The sequence below is a fragment of the Syzygium oleosum genome, unplaced genomic scaffold (assembly GCF_021117445.2).
Source record: "Syzygium oleosum isolate NSW1041296 unplaced genomic scaffold, Sole_v2.1 Sole_v2.20, whole genome shotgun sequence".
Taxonomy (NCBI): domain Eukaryota; kingdom Viridiplantae; phylum Streptophyta; class Magnoliopsida; order Myrtales; family Myrtaceae; genus Syzygium; species Syzygium oleosum.
Window position 1 is genome coordinate 1735573 of NW_026607504.1, and position 21881 is coordinate 1757453.

The window sequence follows — 21881 nt, forward strand, 5'->3', positions numbered from 1 at the left end:
CTTCAACCGAGTGAAAAATTGGACCTTATCATTTAACAAAATCCATCCACACGAAATAATACAGACGCTACATCGTAGATTCGCAGCAACCGCACCAAGAAGGGGAAGGGAAACTCAGTTGGGGGAGCATTCATAGCTTCGTCTTTTAAGAAAACACTGCAAAAGAAAAAATCTTTGGAGAACACCCAAAAGCCTTTGCAATAATTATGAATCAGGCTTTCCTATAACCTCTCAACCCTTTCCCAGCGGAAGCTTCTGAGGTTTGAACCAGCGAATCCTTACACAATCAATAACACATGATGTGCAGCTATACCAAGCAAAACTCTAAGAAGAGGGAGGCGCCTCAGACTTGTCGGTATCCATCGGCTCCCCAGAAGCAGGAAGTACATCATCAGTCCCAGCAGCAGCATCAGCATTAGAACTTGCATCGGCATCGTCATTGACATCACCTTGAGGTTGCTGCTCCCCACCCTGAGCAGGCTGAGGGGGAGCCTCGGGAGTAACAGGCTTGGCAGGCTTTGGTTTCATCATTATTGGCCGGCAAAACCTATCGAAGCAAATCTTAGTTCTAAAGCTACTTCTAGAATTAGGAGAACAAAAAAAATAGGAGAAAGGCAATCATGTGCGTACGACCAGCTAGCCATCTTTTCAACAGGTACATTGAGGTTCCATGGAACTGTCCCTACTTTATGGCAATATCTTCCTAAAATGAACTGTTTCAAGGTTTCCAGCCCCATCTAATTATTATCAATGATTTCTGTAACTTCCACGTAGAAGTTAAAGAGAAAAACCAAGTAAAAATTGACATTTATACAAAAGCGAGCAAACGATGCAATATCCTGAATCTCAATTTGCTATTGCTAGGGGAATAACTAGGGAAGGAGACGACTGAATTTTCACATCAATAAGTTATCAAACAAGTTTCTTCGTAGCATAAAGAGAAAAAAAAGGCAACTGTTGAGATCCAACGTCAAACGCCAATCAAACTAAAGCCTTCTAATGTTACTCAGTGTCCCTCTTTCCAATGTTATTTCCTCAAGGATCTTATCTGTAGTTTCTGTATAAATTAATGATAAGTTCATAGATCAATAGAGGTCTCTGTTTCTCTTGGTACGTCGATTAATTTCTGCGGCAATGTTTGGATAAAGAATCTTCATATGTGTTCAAACAAGAAATTGTTACTATACAATACGTTCTTAAACCTTCTTCTCTATGACAAATATCTGGCTAGCTCCGCAAACCACCAAGAAGAATGTCTTCCTTTGTGAAGAATAATGGGAATTAACAAACCACCACATCCAAGAGAAAGAGCATCTCACAATCAAGAAAGGAGAGGGTAAGGTACCTGTCCAACGACTCTGCCTTCTTCCTTATTTCAGCTGACAAGAGAACTGGAGGAGCATGTTTAGGAAGAGAATCCTGCTGCTGCCGCTTGTCTCTTAGCCAGGCTTCTGCTTCTACACATTCATTCAAGACCTGAAGAACAGCATAAATTTATCAAATATATGTCTTCAGGATAGACAGCTGCCAGTTCCAGATAAAGGAGCAGAGCAAGAACTCTACCTTCTGCTTCTCAGAGAGATCAATGTGATCAAATTTGGGATCATTCGACATGGCTGCTTCTCTGTAACTATTTATACAATAAACAAGTTGATCTATCACCGATCCTCTTTCCATGTGTTCCTTATAACGCTCTTCTATAGGATCACCTTGCTGCATGTTAGGCGACATGGTAAGAAAGTGGAGCAATCGCCTCTAACATAAAATGGAAATGAAACAATTCTATTACCTTTTTAAGTTCCTCAAGCTTTGCAACATAGACACCTTTCGTTTCATCTTCACCTTCTTCGTATAACCAATCTTCCACCTCCTGAAGTGTAGCAGTGAACTTTTCTCTCTCCGAATCCGTGACAAAATCATGGTACTTATCGTTCAGCTGACAGAAAAAACATAGAGCGAGCAAAAATTAAGTGTCCGCTTCTGCAAAAGCAATCAACAAGGGAGAATTAGCAGCTCCGTACCTTGTTCCTCAAATCATAGACATAAGCTTCCACAGCATTTTTCTTGTCTTTTGTCTCTTCCATGACCCGATCTTGCAAAGCCATCTCAAATTCCTTCTCGACTGCCTTCTGTAAGTCTCCTGATGACAATGCACCGTATACCACCTCTGCCACAGGAACATTTGTTTTCTTTACCTTCTTCTTTGGAGCCTCAGTCTGCATGTCCACAACCAAAATAATGAAAATAGAAAAGCAAGGCAGCCAAATACATCTCAAACCTCAATGTTACAGCTCTACGAGCATCGATAGTGATGAACCCATTGCATCGACTGTCAATACTTTGACACCAGACATCAACCAGAAAAACATAATCAAACGAGACCTAAAGGTATTTAGTCAATCACCATAGACATCAACCAAAAGCCTGACAATGACAGAAACCCTCACCGTACCTCTGTCATAACCCTCATTTCAGAGCACATCGACAAGACGATCTTGTATAATTTTGCATGAAAGGATAAAAGTTACCCACAACAAAGTATTCATATTAATCGAATTAGAATTGAAAAGGGGACATACAGGCAGAGGATAATCCAGTGATAAAAAAAGACAATGACTAGCTCGCACAAGCAGTAACAACTGACCTTGATATCAGTTTCCATCTGTACAGCCTTCTCCCCTGTCTCAGGGACACCATTTTCTACCCCAGGAGCATCAGCAGCACTTTTTGCATCTTGCATGTTTACATCAGCTTCAGCAGAAGCAGGGGGAGCAGTGTCGCTAGGGGTTTCATCAGTGTCCATCTTATTCGCCTCTTGTGCTGCATCCTTTGTAACTGGAACTTCCACTTCCTCTTCTTCCATGAGCTGCAGCACCAAATAGATTAATCAAAAGTCAGATTATCACGGACCCAACTTCAATATGAAATGCAAACTCTTGCTATACTTACTGTTGCAGACTCAACAGACACGATTCCATGGAGATTTAGTCGGGCTTTGACCTTCAGTTTGGCACGTTCACTTTTTGAACATTGAAAGGGGCCAATCTGCATATGTATAAAAGTTAGGAGAAGCCAACTGAATTAATGGAGGAAATTCCAAGCCTAAACAAGCTAAATAAAAGACATTCTCAGCTTTCTCCTTTACCGTGTATGAACTGATCTTTGAAGGAGCTTGCAGTTCACTGCCATCAACGTAGTGGACATCAACAGTAAATGTTCCGGACCTAAAGAATGTTAAAGCCTTGATACTAGGAATCGGATTTCCTTTAGGAAAGACAATAGTTGTTTGCTGATGATTATCTGCAGCCCCATCCTGAGTTTCTGCCGCGGAATTTTTCCATGACAAGCCAATGGAAAATGGAAAGCTTTCGTGGACCTTATGAGTGAAAACATAAGTTAAGAAAGAAGAACAGGTGATACACGTTCCACGATAGAAGAAAGAAAGAGGCAATCCTTATGAAAATGTAACCATTCTGATTGAAGACACACCAATTCAAATTAGTTGGTATTTTCTAGATTATTTATCACTCCAAGATGCTCGCAAATGTCACACCAACCAACCAACCAAGTACAACTGGTTTCGATCCAAAAAAAAGAAAACCAAGTACAAGTGGCTAACAGCCAAGCAAGAACGACAAAAGACTCACGATACAACCAAAGGTTATGACAGCTCTGGCGCCAGGATTATGAAACATGTCAATATAGAACAGTAAGATACGTTAACAAAACTGGATACTCGTCAGGGATAAACAGAGACATATATGATCACGAGTGCACCTCTACACATGCAAGACGCACACACAAGGAGGCGGAAGATTGTGAACCCACGAATTTGTATACATAGACGGTGATATGCCATATATAGAATGCGCAATTAAATGGAAGTGAGTGATGAATGATATTTAATTCATCTAATATAGAAATATCAAACTGCGCAGCCATATATCAGCCCAAAATTAGAAGCCATTGCAGAAGTCAGACGATGTCTACCTGGAATTCTCGCACTTTGAAGGTTGGACTAAGGATTGCACACTGCAAAGCACACCCCCTGGCAACGCACTCGCTTGCATTCATTGTTCGCCTAGGCTCCTTCCCGAAAAATTCTGTCAAAATCCTAATGATAGCAGGAACACGAGATCCGGAACCGACGACCTCAACCATATGTACATTCTCGACTGCAAGACCAGCTTCTGCAAGAGCCTTCTGCAGAGGTCCTTTCACTCGCTCCAAAATTGGGGCACTGATCTGTTCAAACTCATCCCTCTTGATATGCCCTCTGACATCCTTTTCATCCATTAAGCACTCAATATTCAAAGGCGCCTCTGGATTTGCACTGAGAACTTTCTTGAGCTTCTCACAGGCGGCCCTGAGCCGAAGACAAGCTCTAGCATTCTGGAAAACATCGATCTTGTACTGCTCCTTAAATTTCGCAGCAAAATGGTGGAACAAAACCTCATCAAAATCTCTGCCACCTAGAGATCGATCATAAGAATGAGCCAGGATTTTTAACTGTCCTTTTTTAAATCCTGCAATGCAGACTTGCATACTCGCATGACCAATGTCTACAAAAGCAACATTAAGTGGGTCACTTTCTGGCAAATCAGTCTTGTAAATGCCATAAGCCAGGGCAGTCGCAGTGGTTTCATGCATTAAATGAAGAGGATGTAAGCCTGCAATAGTAGCAGCATCTAGGACTGCTCTTCTCTGGAGGTCTGTAAAGTAAACTGGAATCCCAATGCAACAATCCACCACTGCTGCATTTAGATTCTTCTCAGCAATACCCTTGAGATTCGAGAACATCATGCCAAGTACTTGGGCTGGGGTGAATGTCCTTGCTTCTCCGAGATATCTTGCATGTATCAAAGGATAACCCTCAGGGCCCTCAGTAACTTGGAAAGGCAATGACTGCAGATCCCTCTGCAGTTCGGGATCTGAGAATTTCTGTCCAATCAACCGCTTTATCTGAGAGATAGAATTTTTGGGGTTCATCATGGTAGAAGCAGCTCCTGCAGTTCCAATGAACCGCTGCTTCTCACCAAAGCAAACGATGGCAGGAGTTTCGCGTTTGGACTCATCATTGAGCACGACATCGATCCCCCTTTGCCTCGCAACAGCAACAATGCAACTCTCGTTCCCAAAGTCAAAGCCAACCACGCTCATCTTTAGCTGGGCAGACCAATTCAGGCAACAAATAGGCTGATTGGCAGGAGTAAAAAGTGTTGATTTCCTGGTAAATGTTCACAGAAGTAAAGCAATATGTCAAATTAACCACCGAATTATAAAGCAGACCATCAAAACAAATAGTACAATATCCAGTCAGCAATAAGGCAACTAATTATACAGATTTATCGTTGTTTAACTCCGCATAGATCCAGGCAATAAATAGGCTGACTGGCAGGAGTAAAAACGTGTTGATTACCTGCTAAATGTTCACAGAAGCAAAGCAACCTGTTCAATTAACCACCAAATTGAGAAGCCAACTATCAATGCCAATAGTGCAACATACAGTCAGCGATGACGCAACCAAATTAAAACGTAAATATCACTCTGCCTAGACAAGCCGAGAGTTCGAGAACTACACACTCAATAGAATAACAAAAAATCGACGCGTATGCAAAACAACTAAACTTCAACCGCACGGGAAAATTTACTGCAGAAATCTCAATCAGCACCAATTTCCCCTTCTTTTCATAAGTCCATCAAGCCGCCTTCCCAGATTAGATTCATATAGTAAATGCCTACATTCGCAGAACTACCAAAACATGCTATTCGACGCGAAATACAAAACATCTAACCGTCGACCACGAGGGAAAATTAAATGCAGAAATCTCAATCAGCAGCGCAACTTGGGCCTTCCTTTGATAAGTCCACAAAGCCGCCTTCCCAAATTAGAGCCGAAAAGTAAATGCCTACATACACGGAACTACCAAAACACCAAACAAAATCAATTCTTTGCCGCGACCCGCAAAAGACATACACGAATCACGAACGATACCGCCCCCCAACACCCCCCAGGATCCCCCCGAATACAAAGGCACACATAAAAAGCATCATGCTTTTTCATAACACTCGATTCGAAGCGGGCAGGAACAACGAAACCAAGCACGAACACCAATGAAGCGGCGAAATCCGAAGCCCGAACTAAGCCAAAAAAAAAAGCAAAAAAAAAAAAAAAAACAGAGAGAGTCACGGAAGGCAGGCGTTTCAAGAGCACGCGAAGCTGCAGATCTAAAGAGAAAAGAGGGACGGGAGCGCAGAGAGAACGCGAGCCAGAGCTCCAGAAGACGACGCTTCCTTCGAGGTGGGGAGGGGCGTCGGCAGTCTCACCTGAAGGAGGAGGAGGAGGAGGGAAGGACAGAGATCACCAAGTGCCTGACGGGGGGGTCTCGCGACGGTGCAGAGAGGGTCTCTAGAATTCTCCAAAGAAGTGGGCCTTTTATACGAGGGAGGGAGGGAGGGAGGGAGGTACGCTGTGTGTGTGCGTGCGCTTGTGTGTGGAAATTTCTTTACTGTTCGAACTTGCTCCTCCTCCTTCCTTCCTTCCCTGTTCTGTAATTTATTATTTTTTTCGTTTTTTATTTATATTCTTAATTTTTTTTATGGTGTTTTTTTTTTAGGCAAACGTTGTTGGCGTCGAGGGTCACGGTAGGGGCGCCCCGCCTCTTCTAGAAACTTCTTTGAACGTGAATGACTTTTCTCGCCCTTTTCTCCCTCTCTCTCTCTCTCTCTCACTCCTTTTCTTTTAACGTAAAAAGAAAAAAGATGGAGGATGTTTTCTTTTTAGATGGTCCCCTGTGAAAAATTATTTCATGAATTCCTTTTTATTTAACATTTAATTGAATCCAATGTTTTTTTCATCCGTCATTTTGTTTATCGTTGATGTGTTCTGTTGCAACTTCGATGATCTTCTTTGCATGACGAAAGTTACGAATATACGAGAGAATATGTGATAGTCGTCTATTCAAGTTTACCTTTCTTGGTGGCGCTAAATTGAAAAGATTTTGTTAACAAGTATTTTGAAAGACGTACAAGTAATTGCATATAACAATTTTATAGTGACTTGTCTTGTGATGTAGTTATTAGAGCGATAAAAAAAACATTGAAACTTTCTGAGATAAGTATATTAGGAGAAAGCATAATAATAGTCCATAGACTTCTGCAAAATATGCAGTTAGTGTCATGAACTTTTTCTTTTATTGATTTGATCCTTGAACTCTAGATTCTTTTGTTCAGGTTGATCATTTCGTCAAACATGTAAGTGGCAATATTAACACTGACCTCCACATAAGCAACACGTCAGCTCGCCGGAGGTCAGCAGGGGTCATCGGAGCATCGCGTGCATGAGCGGCACTTTCAAGTTTCACCGCTGCAATTGCTTGCATAACTTTCCCTTTCCCTCTCTCCCTCTTTAGAGTTTTTGCGTCTTTTTTTTTTTAAAATTTAAGTTTTTCCTTCCTTTTCTTTTTAATTTCCCGACAGCAATTAATCCGGTCAACATCGACAGAGTGCCGATGGCCACCTCAACATTTCCGTACAATTATTTGATCGGAGGACCAATTCCAACAAAAAAAAACTCGAAGTTCGGCAATTACATTGGCCAAAACAAAGTACAGAAACAACATCGAACAAATTGACAAAAAAAAATTCAATCTGGGGCTAGTGATCCTTTATGACTTATGCTTCGATGGTGTCCTTTTGTGTTTCAAGAGATGATGATGTTCCCATCACGCGAAAAGCGACCCAGGTTTTGGATTGGAGAATCAAAACCATGAGTCGAACGAGGGACTCAATCAGAGTCGAACGAGGTTTGCCTTTGTGTTTTCGCACCAAGGTTTGCTTTGGGCCGCAGAAATTAGCGAGGGACTCAATCAGAGTCGAACGAGAGTTTCAGTCAAATTAGTCAGGCTTCTAATCAGATAATTACAACACCCATATCAAGAACGTCAAAGGTTGATGATGCATTCACCCCATCCAGATTACCAGAGAAAAACACATAGCAGGAGAAGGAAACCACACGACATCCAATGACAACCAAGTACTACTGCTGTCAATCGCGCTTTGACTAATCAAATCTCAGACTTTGATACATCGTTGGGGCTCAGATATATATGGCTGAGTTCTCACCGGACAACAACCCCAAAATATGAATGTTTTTCTTGGGCGACGCGGATGCTATAATCTTTTAAAAGCCCAATTAATCGCGTCCGATCGCGCTCGTTCCCGTGTCTTGCTGCACAAGGTAATTACCAATAGGCTCGAGAAGTTTCGTCTTTTCTTAAGACTTGAATTAATGATCACGCTTCTTGACGTGCAATTTGATATTTGAGTTTCAATCGGTTCAAACCGACCGTTCTTGACATGGTTTTATAGTAGGAAACTTGGAAGGCCCGGGTTATAGTTGACATGGATTATCATTTTGTGCCATCTAGGATTCACCATGGAACTGATAGTCCAGCATAATTCACTTTTCACAATGATACTACAGAAGCTGTCTTCTTTCTTTCGAGCAAAATAACTTTAAGAAGGAATGAAACAAAACAGAAGCTGACAAACAAGTAGCGGATGGATGAGTGTGATCACAGCACAGGTTCTGAAGCACACAATAAATTGCCAACGGTTTTTGCTTAGCCAAGTATGAGGAACTCAAAGATTGAGCATCTAAAACTGCAGATAAGTCTCACCTCCTTTTGACACCATCCACACAGCGACACAACCCCACTTCAAGCACACAAAGCCACCCTTCCCCAACCCAACAGAAAAGCCTAATGAGAATAAAAATAGCAGCCTCTGATTGCCTTTTAGACAAATCCAAAGTTTTTTTTGGTACCAACTTCATATCTCCTCTGTTTCCTTAGCATCCTCACGTTTCTTGCTCTATAACAAACACCAAGTCCTCCCTCACACAATCTCAGTCTATTACCTCCAGGAAATTAAGGGGGCAAAAGGAAGGGAACAAGAAAGACTGATGTGTCACCCTGGTTTTCCAGTGGTTGGTGTATCCCGCAGTACCAGGAGTCGCCAAAGACGGGTTGCCCCGCCGGAGACGGTGGCACACAAAGATGATAGCAACCGTGCATCGAACGAGGAAGCAAGAGGGAATGGCCGAGGTGGGGGAGGCACAGCCAACTGGTGCATGTGCTCTCCTACGGTCCATCCCGGATCGTTCAGGTGTAGATATCACCAGTCTAATTACATATGGGTCGGTCGGGTTAGAGTCTAACACTCATAAATAAACGAGTCCAGTTAGATGAGTAAGGTGCATAAAAATAAGCACTGTGATGTAAAGAAACACCTCTATACACATCTCGTCTTAATTATGAATCAAGTAAGATTTTTGTTGAGCGTAGTAATCTTTGTTACTTTGTACATGGGTATAAGCTCTTTTAACACAGTTTCCACTCAAATATTATTTACATCCACACAACTTCTTTTAACTACTACTGGATCCTCACATATTGATCATCATACCAGAACCCAACCCAATACACTTTCGCCACCACTCTGTTTTTTCTGCCTTAGGGGAAGTAGCTTTTACCAGGATTGACGATGTACCATGTTGTCCTCTTGATCTTCTCACCAAATCATTTCTCGCGCGAGTATCGCAGACAATAACCACCGAATTAGCTGTGCAACGTTATGCCATTGAGCTTCCTAGTCGCTGTGGACACAAGAAGAATTGTTAACGTTCGCATGTATGACTATTTTATCTATTGAGACTGCTAGAAACTGTCCCTGGCTCTGGTTGTTAGACATCTCGACATGTACTAAATCAGGAGAATCTTATGACACTCTATGTTGGTAACTTGAAAGGCCAATGCCTTAAAGTTATAAAAGAGATTATTAACTTAGCAGCGAGTTCATGAATACAAGTTGAAAGAGCTTGAACTCTACTCACCTCAGGATAACAGCTTTGACGAACGATCGTTTGGTTCTTCGTATTGACCATTACCTCACATGATACTTTCGCCTGCAGAGAAATTACAAGAATTATTTGTACATCACATAGCTAAAAAAAAGAAGTCTGAATTAAGCAATTCGAAGTGGCAGATTGGATGGAATATTTTGTGAGCGCAAAAAACGAAAGATCTTGTTGAAGTGTGCCCCACGGGCACTAGTTAAATATACGTCGTAAAGAAAGTTTCAATTTTCAAAGCATCTAATTCACAGTTTACGAAGAACAATCAATGTATCCAAAACTGTGATCTTTCCTATTAGCTACCTAACATGTGTCACTTGTTAACACATTCCTAGAGCAAATAGAACAAAGTACAAACTGTTGCTTTTTTGAGCTGAAGTTAGTGACTCTGCCTTTGTCTCTGATAAGTTAAAAGCACACAAAGCAGTACAACAGCAGCATAATCAAGTGCAGAAACACAGGGCCGTCAAAATTCTTGTTCAGGAGCCTCTACCATGCGAGGCTTAGCAAGATTTCATTTTTTTCCTAGTACAGTCTGAAACAAGTCATGCATGATGAAATTGGAAATAATCCCATTACTACATAGCACAGTCCTTAAGTTAAAGATCTCGATGCAAGCGAGCCCGTCGCGGCAGTCGCGGGTCATGCTAGAAATCCAGAACTCATACAGAGAAGCTAGATAAAATCATACAAGCACCAATTCCTAGCATTTGTAGAATGCTAAACTGTATCTAGCATATGTGGAATGCTCAAACTGCATATGATCAGGCCAACCACAAACGACTGTAATGACTGTGTTTGACTGTTAAACAAGAAAGTCAATCATTCGGAGAGCGACAAACACTCCAAGAACCCTTTTTACCTTCAAAGGGAACCTGAAGAACCAAAGCCCAAGCTGCCCCTCCACCTCCGTCAGGGCATCAAACGGCACCCTCCCCTTGGCCAGGTCCTCCATCAAGAACGCCGCCTCCGCCAGGATCTCGATCCCGTTCAGCTCCAGCTCGGCGTCCACGTAGGACGACCCGAACGCCCTGACGTGACCCCCGCCCGACCGCACGCGGCCCAGCGTCCTCCCCCGGTACCCGACCTCCACGTCCAGCCTGCCGTAGTCCATCCAGTAGGCGTCGGCGTTCCTGACCCGGATCGTGGCCAGCATGGATATGTCCACGACCAGGACGGGCACGGCCCGGATCCGGATCCGGGTCGGCCAGAGCCGCGCGATCTTGAGGCGCGGGTCCGACGGCCAGAGGACGTACGCGAGCGCGGCCAACAGGACGAGGGACGAGACGGACAGGAGCACGCAGGTGAGGGTGCGGCGTCGCCGGCGGGGATAGTAGAGCGGCAGAGCGACGTAGTATTGGTCGTGGGGCTGGGGCGGCAGGGGAGTGTAGTAGAAGCCCTGCGGCGGATGCGGCTGCGGCGGCGGATGCGGCGGCGGAGGATTCGGGTCGGGTTTGGACTGATCCATGGATCGTGTAGAGGGGACGTGAGTAGCTGGTGGCGGGGGTGAGTTCGGCTTGTTCGGTTGCGATTGATTGCTTTTGTTTTGGTGCGAGGAATGACGAAGCGTATTATTTTGCTTCGCTCGTTGTCGTTCGGGATGTTGACATGAAGTTTTACTTGTGAAATCAAACTTGGGATACCGACCCAAGAAAAGTGAGGAAAAAAAAACAAATCAAACTTGGGACTGTTCCTTCGATGTGTATATCTAGATTGGTCAGAATTTCTTAAACGATCAACCGTGTAACATACCCGATATTTCAATATCTTTCCTTTCTTTCAAATTAGAGCACTTTCATACATCGTTCGCGAATGATTTTACTGGCTATCTAGATTCTGGTACATAGTGATTTTTAGTTCATTTCCATCCCACCCCGAGTGAAAACGAGCAAACTAATTATTTAGCGCCGAATTTGTCGATGCCTTTATAGACAATTTTACTTTGCGTCTAATGTCCAAGACAAGGGATTATATTGTTGTAGCTAACTAAGATTTGCTCTAAGTCTCTGAAAACTGAGGAAGGAAGTAGAATCTAAGGACGACCCTATTCGCACTACCTTATGGTAAATTGGCAATAAGGTTACATTTTTAATAATGACTAATGTAATAGTAATTTGGCTCCTCCTAAGCACGAGGTAAAACTGTTTCGTCCGATGCTTCATGTGGACTTCGGTATCCTTTGGATGTAAAATACAAAAAAGGGTATTTCTTCTTCTTAAGGAAGATAAATCTATAGGGAGATTAGGAGGTAAAGCGTGCGAATACCGATGCATTAAAATAAGGAACGCGGTATAGCAGCTCGCTGTAACAGGGGACAAGCACAAATGGCTCATGTTGGTAGGAAACTGCTCCCTGATTTAAGGATCCAAGTCAGGCCCTCTGTTACGCCAAAATTGATATTTGACAAAAGGCCTCATAGAGCTTCCCGTGTAGCCAATTACGGAGAGACACAGTAACGTTGGACTTTATTAAAAGCCGAGTTCATCATTACGGCCAAGCACCACGCTACCTTTTGATTTTGCCCTCTATGGTGGACCACATTGACAAATGGGTCCCTTCAGCCGGATGCCATCAACGGGGCCACATCAATTCGTTGTTAACTTTTTGTCTTTGCTAAGGATGATTGGTTCCGCAACGGATAGCTCCGGCCTTGAAGCCTAAAATCTATCTTATCAATGTCGATTTCTAAGTTTTTTAAATTTAGAACCTATAATGTAGATCTTGAAACCGAATCGATCCGATCCGATTTCAGGATCTGTTTCTTTTTCTTCTTTTTTTTGGTTTTATTTTTTTCAATTCTTTAAAAGGACAAACTTTTCCTGGTAGTTTACCAAATAGCGTGAAGTAAAGCATCTCCTTATTTACATACGATCGAGACAAAAAGGATTAGGGGCGATCGATTTCAAGGTAAGGATCTATCATGTCATGACATGTTTCTAATTTTTGGAATATGAAACCTATTTTGTAGGCTCTAGAACCGACTCTAGAACCCGTCCACCAACACCGGTTCGATCCGGTTCCCGCTTGGAATCGATCCAAATGCATAGGCCTAAGACTTCGGTAATCTCGATGAGCCCAACAAATATTGCACATCGCATCGAGCAAGGCTCAATCGATCGGATGACGGACCCGACCCTCAAAATCATTTTAGGTGTGAGAGTAGGTGAGGATCTCCTGCGTACTAATCCATTTATATCTACCCAAATCCGGTTAGTCAAATGCAGACCATTCCCGTGTTGTCGCGAAAAGCAATCCTAAGAAACTTATCTATTCGGACACACTTAAGTTCCGTTTAACGGAACGATCAGCATCAACCACAAAACATCCTCGAGTACAAAGACAAAATCGGTGTAATTTGGCTGGTAATTATAGTTATAGCCAAAAGAAGGAGAACAGCCGACACCCTTATATTGGTCCTGTGGGGGTGGTCCATTCATAGTACTAAGTTCTTGCAGAGAATTAAGTACTTCATCAATAATTGAAGGCCAAATTTGATTGGCAGTTGGCACCAAGTCATCGCCATATTCCCACTCAAGAATTATTTATTTCCCACCGGGAAAGGCGAAAAACAAAAAAATAATAAATTTTATAAATTGTTTAATAAATTATTAAGGTGAGCCAGACGTTAGTAAAGTCAAGCATTGCCAAATGCAAAAGTCCATTTTTTTCTGCCTAATTCTTTTTTAGATTACAGGGATGTCTTTAACTCCTTTGCATTCCCACATGGTTTGTGAAGTTGTTGTTTCGTGCGTAGTTTTTTTCTAATTTGATTTCAACACCATGTTTGATGACTATTAAGATAATACGAATGAGAACAAAACCCAAATGAAAAGGAAAGAGAGAACTACCAGTCAGAAGGAGAACTACCAGTCTCTGTTTCTTGCACAAGAAAGCTCTCATTGATTGATTATTGCATTCCATCTTGTTCTTTGTTTAGACAGGAAGCAGGTTGTTCCTTCTTATCCCAATACAAACTGGCCAGGTTTCTTTGTCAGCTCCTAAAGCTCTCTCCTTTTACTTTCCCTGGAGGTTTCTTTCTTCCTTCTTGTGTTTCTGTCGATCAAGATCAAAATTTTGAGTTCAATGGCAAGACCCGGGAACAAGATTGTACAAGCCAAGCTGGTGGGTATGTCTCTCCCTTCAGAAACAGAGGATTAGGATTGTTCTTTCTTGCCAATTTCATTTGGTTCATGTTGTAGCGTTGTAAAATGTTATGGGCCACCATGCATGACAGGGTGGGTGAAGAATTGGCTCCACATTTTGTAGAACAGGATCGATACAAATCTTTTGGACGAAGTGGTATAATCAAGGATGCAAGATCATGTTTAAAGTGCAATTTAGATGATCCAGCTTGTTGAATTGAATTGGTCAAAAAGCTGAAGTATATTTCAAGAATCGGTCTTGAGGGACTGCGCTCATTCTGCATTAGAATCCACATTCCGTCGATAATAATTCATATGGAACAATTTCGAATAGTTACGCATCGCCAATGCTTGATCAGCATGAAATGACCATCAGACTAACAATTTTGCTCTCACAGGTGCTTCTGGGGGACATGGGAACCGGGAAAACAAGTTTGGTTCTCAGATTCGTAAAAGGCCAATTCGTGGATCACCAGGTCTAATCTTCATTATCATGCACAAATCGTTTCGGTTGTTGCGCTTTACTGTTTTTATCTCATGATTGTTTCCCCGCGCTGGTCCATATGCAGGAACCGACTATAGGAGCTGCATTTTTCACCCAAATTTTGTCCTTGGACGAAGCAACTGTAAAGTTTGACATATGGGACACGGCGGGACAAGAACGATATCACAGCTTGGCTCCTATGTATTATCGTGGCGCGGCTGCAGCTATAGTCGTTTATGACATCTCAAGCATGGTAACCGACTCTTGAACTGTACCTTATTTCCTCGTGTGGACAAGTTTGTAATGCTAGCAAATTCTCTAATGTCCGGAGTAATTTCTGAAAAACCATGTAGTTGTCTCAATATTGATCGCTAGTGGTCGTCCAAGTATGCGAACTTCAGAGAACACGTAGTTGTCGGGGCATATCCCTTATACTCTGTGGTCGCGTTGCTACTTCCGGTAACCGAGCAAAATGTACATGATATTCTCCCGTGTTTGTCCATGGATGAGAGATTAGATACACTACATCAAAGATAAAGGGCCTGTCTTACCGTTCCTGCAGCCGATACTGATCTTAATTCATCTCACTTTATGAGTATCACAATATGTAACTCTTGATGTAACCGATGTGACGGAGTGCGTATGTCCTTTTGCTTCAGGATACATTCACTCGGGCTAAAAAATGGGTTCAGGAGGTACAAAGACAAGGTGAGACCTTCAGAATGCAATTTCAATGGCAACTTCTTCTCTTTATTATTTTTTTGGGACATTTCTTAACCCACCTCCCTTCGCGTCATAACTGGTCTTTATCTCTGTTTGGTCGCGGAATCGGTAGTTCCTTTCTGTTCTTGTTATAAGGAAAGCAAATATTCCTGCCTTCTCTGTTAGAAACCATGCTATGGTAAATGACAAGTTCGTATCAGCAAGAACTGGGTAGTTCTCATTGATAATGGAATTCCATCAGTAAGTCTTGAAAAAGAACAGCAACTTCAGTTTGCAGTTGCACGGGCAGCCTCTGTTGTTTGCTGAAATTGTTAACCAACCATAAATTACTTTTATGGGATCTAGTAAAGCACTGGTCATCTTCAGCAAAAATGCTCGTCTAACTCCCGTTTTAGCGGAACATTTTGCGTAGAAGTGTCTTTCCGACATGCTGTGAATTAAGCTCCTGGAGCTTCCATCCTTAAAGGGTGTAATGGTATTGCTCATCAGATTACCAACTCGCTGATTTGGTTTTCACTTTCATTTGATTTTAGGAAATCCAAACGTCGTGATGGCATTAGTCGCGAACAAGTGTGACCTAGACCCAAAGAGAGAAGTACAGAAAGAGGTACGAGCAGTTAACTTTTACTTGTGACCTTCAGAAACGGCATACTCATGCTTGATGCTTCTAGTCTACACGTCTCTGCTAATCGGGCCTCCTTCGTTGCGTCCCTCACCTTAAGTTTTGCATTCTGTCTCACTCCTTTTTCTTACGTAATGTCTGCCTGATCTGGATTACTTGCAGGATGGGGAGCAATATGCTCAGGAGAATGGGATGTTCTTCACGGAAACGTCCGCAAAAACTGCACAAAACGTGAACGAGCTTTTCCATGAGATAGGTAAAACAAAATCGACGTAATTGGTCGTTCAGTCACTCGGAGGGGGTGCTCGATATTTCCGCCGATTATACTACTGTCAAATATGACATCTAGAGGATCATAATACCGGCCATAATTTTGTTGCCAAGCAGTACTTCTACCTATGTGCAACTTCCTCTCATGCATCGAATTTTTAAACAAATGAGCATTAGAACAATCAGCTTATGAAAATGCAACATCAAGACGCTCAGTTTCGATCCTAAACATTTGCGCACACGATGTCCCGCTCTGTTTTCGAAGCCTTTTCTCTTACAAATAAGTTAGAAGAAGGGTTAATTCTCATAAAGGTTCTCCTTCTTGCTGACATTTGCAGCGAAGAAACTGGCAAAAGCTTCACCTTCAAGACCAAGAGGGATGACTCTGAACAGTGAACCACAAGATGGGCGAAGTAAACTTCTTTGCTGTTTAGGTTGACGTCCCAATTACTTGGAAGGTCCTGAGGTGACCAAAAACAACTACCAATCTTTCACTATGTCCATGCCATGTATATGTATCCTCCAACCTTAATTTGTGTTCTGTCCCATTGTTAATCCCCAAAACATCTACTTGAGATGGATGGTGCTCTGAACAAATTCCAGCAGCAATCAAAATGTCCATGATAGTCAGACTCTTCAGACTCCGATTTGATTGCGTATTACAGTAGGTTTTGCCAGAAAGTCTCTGTTTATCGCCTACTTCGAGCAGAAGGCTAGAACTTAAAAAGAGGGCCATTGAGCAGTGCATGTGCCTATGGCTAGATTACGTGAGCAATTGTTACGCACACCCGGAGCATATCGGCTCGATGGATATGAGCTGACCCACAGACTCTCGGTCGAAACCAATTTTAGCTGTACTGGATTGAAGTGAAATACCCCGTATGCACATTGATCAAATATAGTTCGATTGCCATAACGATAACAATGATGTAATGAAACTTCCCCTCGTGGAAGTTACAAGAGCACTTCTTACGCTAAAATTGATGAAACATCATAAGTAATAAAATTAGATTACAAATGATAAAGAGATATTCCACTTACATTATGCACAAGTAATCGATTCTCAAAATGCCTACAACAATGACTACTACGCTATACTATTGTGACAATGATCGTTGTTCCTCAAAATAACACTTCCAGACCTTCATATGAAGTCATCAAGCAATTAGACTCGTGAGAACCTAAAAGTGACTTAAATCTCATGAAATGCCGAGGAAAGCATAAAAGGATACAATAGGGCTAACATAGAAATATCCAAAAGACCGGTTAAGAAAATGAAAACAGAAGTTACTGGACGAAAAAAGACATTACTTTTGACTTCGTTGCAGCTAATTGCACCTCTGATTTTCTTGTCAAGGGCAGTCAACTCTTCACATGTTTCAAATCTAATTCCGAAAACCCCATGCCACCGAAACAACCAAGATCATAGCATCGCAGAAGAAATACTCAACATTGCCATGAGTGGCAATAAAGGGCCAGGGTCAAACCAAACCTGTAACATTGATGCTCACAAATTATGGCACACATGTTATTGTATTGGTCCCGTGGTAAAACAGCAGAGATCATTATGAACAAAGCTATCATATGCGTATGTTGAAGTATACATTACTTACTGCCAGACACACATGGAAAACTCTGGCTATTCAGAGATTTTGCTTTTGTGGCTGCGATGATAATGACCTCAAGCCACCATACATTTTCCCGGAAGAAATGGCAAAAGTTGACAAGGCTCGAAAGAGCTCCGGGAGACGATTCTTGAAACTGACCAATGTCTTGTCCCTCACCTGAAGGCACTGCCTCCGATAAGCATCCTCTTCCTCTTCCAACCTCTTTTTTAGCGTATCCACTGTCACTTCTTTCTCAGTAATGATACTAAAGTGCCGATCATCTAGTACCCTATCTGGATCCATCTCATCTGGCGGGGTCCTGCGCTGCATACTTTTTTGACGCAATCCTTCCAATGAGCGGATTTTGCGCTCAAGTTCCCTCTTGGTTTCCTCACATTTCTCTTTCAATTTCATCTCCTCATCTTGATGATGCAAGATAGTCTCTAAGACAGCACGGAAATTATTTATGGCAGTTCTTGCAACCTCGTCGGGAAGTTTCTCCAGAATTTCATCCCAAGCGTGAACAAGTTTCTGGATGGGAGGATTTTCGTTCCGAGGAGGGGAAGAAACTTTCTCTCTAAAGCTGCTTTCTATGGGAATGACATTCAACTTTAACCAGTTCTTGAGTGCCTTTACGTACTTTTTCTGATTGTCCATAAGACTCCCAAACTGCAAATGCCAGTCTTCCACAACTTTAAACAGCTGGAGGGTACGGTCATGACGGTGTTCACTCATCTCTTTGGAGGCTTGGTCAATTTCAATATATGCCAAATGCATCACGGTATTGTACTGACTCTCGTGGTAGGTTCTCATGGCGTCCCACATTCTTGCCATCCTGCAATCTTACAGCAATCAATTATGATCCTACAACATAACCGGAGCAGTTGCAAGGTGATAAAAAATTATGAAGAAAAGTATGACAAGTGAGGAAGATGACACTCTACAAGAGAACCAAACAATGGTTCAAATAAACTCAAATAACTTAGAGTGAGTTTATCGAATCAAAACCGAGGACTCAAGCGCCATAACAAATCTTAAATGATCTTGTTAACAAGTGCCCCTAAGACAGTGGTTAAGTCAACTAAAGATAGAGATTTTTCTAGAGATCTTGACAATATGAAAGGTACACATTCTCAGGAAGTTATTTAGTTCAAATAGAAAATTTCACATTTCTTAAACTTATTAACAAGGCTTAACAAGTATCCAAAGGGCACTCTATAATATTTCCTGATTTTAGATGATCTATTAACTTCAAATAGAAAATTTACATTTCTAAAGCAAACGTTGATAAGGCTTTAACAAGTGCCGCAAGGGGCATTTTAACATTTTTCAGCTGTGAATAATCATATTGATGGCCAGGGAATAGAAATGCTCGAAGTATGGTCCTTTGAATTCCACCATGACCACTTTTTCCCAAGGAAAAGGAGGAGGTGGAAGAAAGAAGGGGGAGCAAGAGCGTAAAGAATTACAGGCAGTTCATATCTAGTTTCCTGAGATGCACATCCTTATGAACATATCAACTATCAAAGGCTCAAATTATACAGGCGGGCAAGTGAAATTCTAAATTATTCACAGCCTTGACTTGACTTACCCATCAACAAGTTGAACTAGTTTTGGGTACAACTGTTCGTCTCGTAGACGCTTTATCTCCAAAACAGTTGAATCCATGGATTGCATATCAACAATATATCTTGTGTGAAGATGACTCACGGCTGCTTTTGTTTTTTCCAGAGACTCAGAATGGGTCCCTCGACTCTTTTGCTTGTTGAGCGCAGTAACCTTTTTTTGATACTCATACTTCAAAAGCTCACCTGCCTGTCAAGTAAAAAGACACCTAAGATCTATTAAACTCTATCATAAAAAGAAATGAGAGAGGCTTCAGAACTTAGTTCAATACAACTCAGAAACTGATATTGCATGCTCATTAGGTAAAAACTGTCCAGAAGATGCACGGATAAGAACTAAAAACTAAGACAGGCATTTAGATCAGCGATGACACAGTTGACAAGTTGAAGCACCATGAACAGATCCGAATATCTCTGGAACGTAATAACCAAGTTTATCTACTCAGCAGTCAGCGCGACACGATAACCACACTTGGGATCATCATGCCCACCAGGCCATCTGCGAATGTGCAGTTATAGCTCACCTTCACTTCATCATATAGCTTCTTCTCCCATGCTAGCAATTTGTCCAACACCGTGGCGTGAGTTTCATTTTCTGCTGAGTCAAAGTCATCCTTCACCTCATCAGCATTCGGTAATCCTCGGAAAGACCGATTCCACGTGATAACACGCATCACCCTTTCGGAATGATTAATATGACCTGCAAGGCAAAAGGACCAAATCAACATAACAATAACCCAAATTCAACTAACAGGTACTAATACTTCCTTACAATCCATAGTCTGCCATTCAATATCCTTCAAGTTTCTGGCACTATCCTTTAATGAATAATACAGAACGCCTATCACTTAAGCCAACCGCTTCATGATGGACCGATACTTTATCTAAGAAGAATACCGACTAGACATTCAGAAAGAAGTTCTGATCTTGATAAAGTTAACATAGCAACATAGAATTCTCACCGCGATTATCTGCAAAGTTCGAGTGATAATGCAACCTGGTCGCCTCCAACATCTTCGAAACCTCCTGGGCACTCTCGGAAGCCTTTAGAAAATCATCATCCAGCTCCAAAAATATCTGTGCCAAAGTTATATTCGCCTTCACCACCCGCTTCCCCTCCGGCATCATCCCCACCTTCCCTTTCTTCGCACTCTTTGCTGCCGGTGCCACCTCTGCAGCAGCAGCAGCAGCAGCCGGGACTGGTGGTTCCAACGCCTTCTCCGATACCACCGGGGCAGCAACTTCACCATCATATTCCACTCTCTTAGGCTTTTCATTAAAAGCTTTACTCTCAACCTGCTTTTTGTCAACTCTCACCTCCTCTGCAGCCACCTCGCCCAAAGTCGGCCCCGGAACGTTCTCCGCCGGCGGGAAGAGGTACTCGAAAAAATCCGGCTCACTATCGCGCGAAAGCGGCATGGCTCCCTGCGGCGGAGCCTCGTTCTCTGCCACCACCTCCCTGCGACTCCCACCACTTCTACCGCCGCCACCGCTGCTGCCGCCGCCGCCACTTCTTCTATGCCTAGCTCCCCTGCTGCTCCTCTGCCTCAAATTACTGCTCTCGTCGTTCTCCAACTCATTCTCCTCCTCCCCCTCCTCGATCGTCGGCCCCGCCGGCCGCACCTCCGCCTTGGGGATTTTGATCTCCGGCATGGTCGCGGCGCGCTGGAGCGGCAGCGGCAGGGGGGGCTGGAAGTCCGGCAGCGGGGGCGGCGGGGGCAGGGTCTCGATCGGGAGCTGCGCCGACGCCGAGGCCGAGGCCGCGCCGCCGCCGCCGCCGCCCCCGCCCCCGCCGCCCCCGCCGCCGCTCCCGCTCGGCCTCCCGGGGTAGTAGTGGGGTGGCCGACCTCGCCGTGGGCGTAGTCGCTGAGGGCGGCGCCGGTGGTCTTGAGGGCGACGGCGTAGGCGGCGTGGGTGGCGGCGAAGGCGTTGCGGGCGGAGACGGCGTCCTTCATGAACTGCTTGCGGTCCTTGCAGCGATTGACGGCCTCCTCGTTCTCGATCTTGGAATGCGCGCACCCCATCCTTGGTCGTCCGACCTCGATCGATCGATCATGTACCAAGAGCCTCGATCGCGACGAACGATCCTTGCTCTCGCTTTAGCGCTCTCCGCGTGGTCGGAGCTCGGAGGTTAGACGGGAGAATAGAAACTTCGTGATGACGACAGAGCGGGACGACGATGGCGTGGTTTGGAAGGCTATAATGGGGGTCGTAAGGGGTCGGTTTTAATTTTAAAAAAACGACGCGTCGTTTTGTGGGAGCTCTTTACGAACACTAACAGCCTTTGAGCCTTGATCCCAATGTATAATGATAGCCCATGAACTTTAGCTTAATGTTAATTGTGATCCATGAACTTTTAATTTGTTCGATGTAATAATTCCTGGACTTTTGTTATATATTCATCAATGTAGTCTCCGAACTTGAATTAATGGAATGACTGTATTGAACATTTTCACATAATTCATGGACTATATTGAACATGTACGAAAAAG

General features: G+C 43.1%; 3 protein-coding genes, 1 long non-coding RNA gene and 1 pseudogene across 5 annotated transcripts; 2 read left to right on the forward strand and 3 right to left on the reverse strand.

The window, feature by feature from the left end:
- Positions 1 to 11: 11 nt before the first annotated feature.
- On the reverse strand, positions 12 to 5160 carry LOC115684081 (heat shock 70 kDa protein 15-like). Its single transcript, XM_030608775.2, has 9 exons — positions 3991 to 5160; positions 3146 to 3376; positions 2950 to 3045; positions 2645 to 2866; positions 2022 to 2216; positions 1790 to 1936; positions 1564 to 1713; positions 1346 to 1476; positions 12 to 547 (listed from the first exon to the last, which is right to left on the reverse strand). The coding sequence occupies exons 1-9, from the start codon at positions 5158 to 5160 to the stop codon at positions 325 to 327; spliced, it is 2565 nt and encodes an 854-aa protein (XP_030464635.1). The 3' UTR covers positions 12 to 324.
- Positions 5101 to 6851, forward strand: LOC130140604 (uncharacterized). Its single transcript, XR_008818599.1, has 3 exons — positions 5101 to 5236; positions 6334 to 6465; positions 6618 to 6851. It is a non-coding gene; the product is annotated as an uncharacterized LOC130140604 (long non-coding RNA).
- A 2430-nt stretch (positions 6852 to 9281) lies between these two features.
- LOC115684085 (uncharacterized) lies at positions 9282 to 11536 on the reverse strand. The gene is made up of 3 exons (XM_030608786.2): positions 10779 to 11536; positions 9896 to 9967; positions 9282 to 9658 (listed from the first exon to the last, which is right to left on the reverse strand). The coding sequence occupies exons 1-3, from the start codon at positions 11382 to 11384 to the stop codon at positions 9635 to 9637; spliced, it is 702 nt and encodes a 233-aa protein (XP_030464646.1). The 5' UTR covers positions 11385 to 11536; the 3' UTR covers positions 9282 to 9634.
- A 2286-nt stretch (positions 11537 to 13822) lies between these two features.
- Positions 13823 to 16801, forward strand: LOC115684086 (ras-related protein Rab5-like). 2 transcript variants are annotated; one of them, XM_030608788.2, is made up of 7 exons: positions 13823 to 14042; positions 14457 to 14534; positions 14628 to 14795; positions 15202 to 15250; positions 15799 to 15872; positions 16050 to 16143; positions 16496 to 16801. In XM_030608788.2, exons 2-7 carry the CDS (start codon positions 14472 to 14474, stop codon positions 16594 to 16596), a joined length of 549 nt encoding a protein of 182 aa, XP_030464648.1. In that variant the 5' UTR covers positions 13823 to 14042; positions 14457 to 14471; the 3' UTR covers positions 16597 to 16801. The 2 variants fall into 2 exon arrangements, with proteins under 2 accessions (XP_030464648.1, XP_030464647.1); XM_030608787.2 differs by having other exon boundaries at positions 13824 to 14038.
- An 834-nt stretch (positions 16802 to 17635) lies between these two features.
- On the reverse strand, positions 17636 to 21515 carry LOC115684088 (protein ROLLING AND ERECT LEAF 2-like; annotated as a pseudogene).
- Between the last annotated feature and the right edge of the window lie 366 nt (positions 21516 to 21881).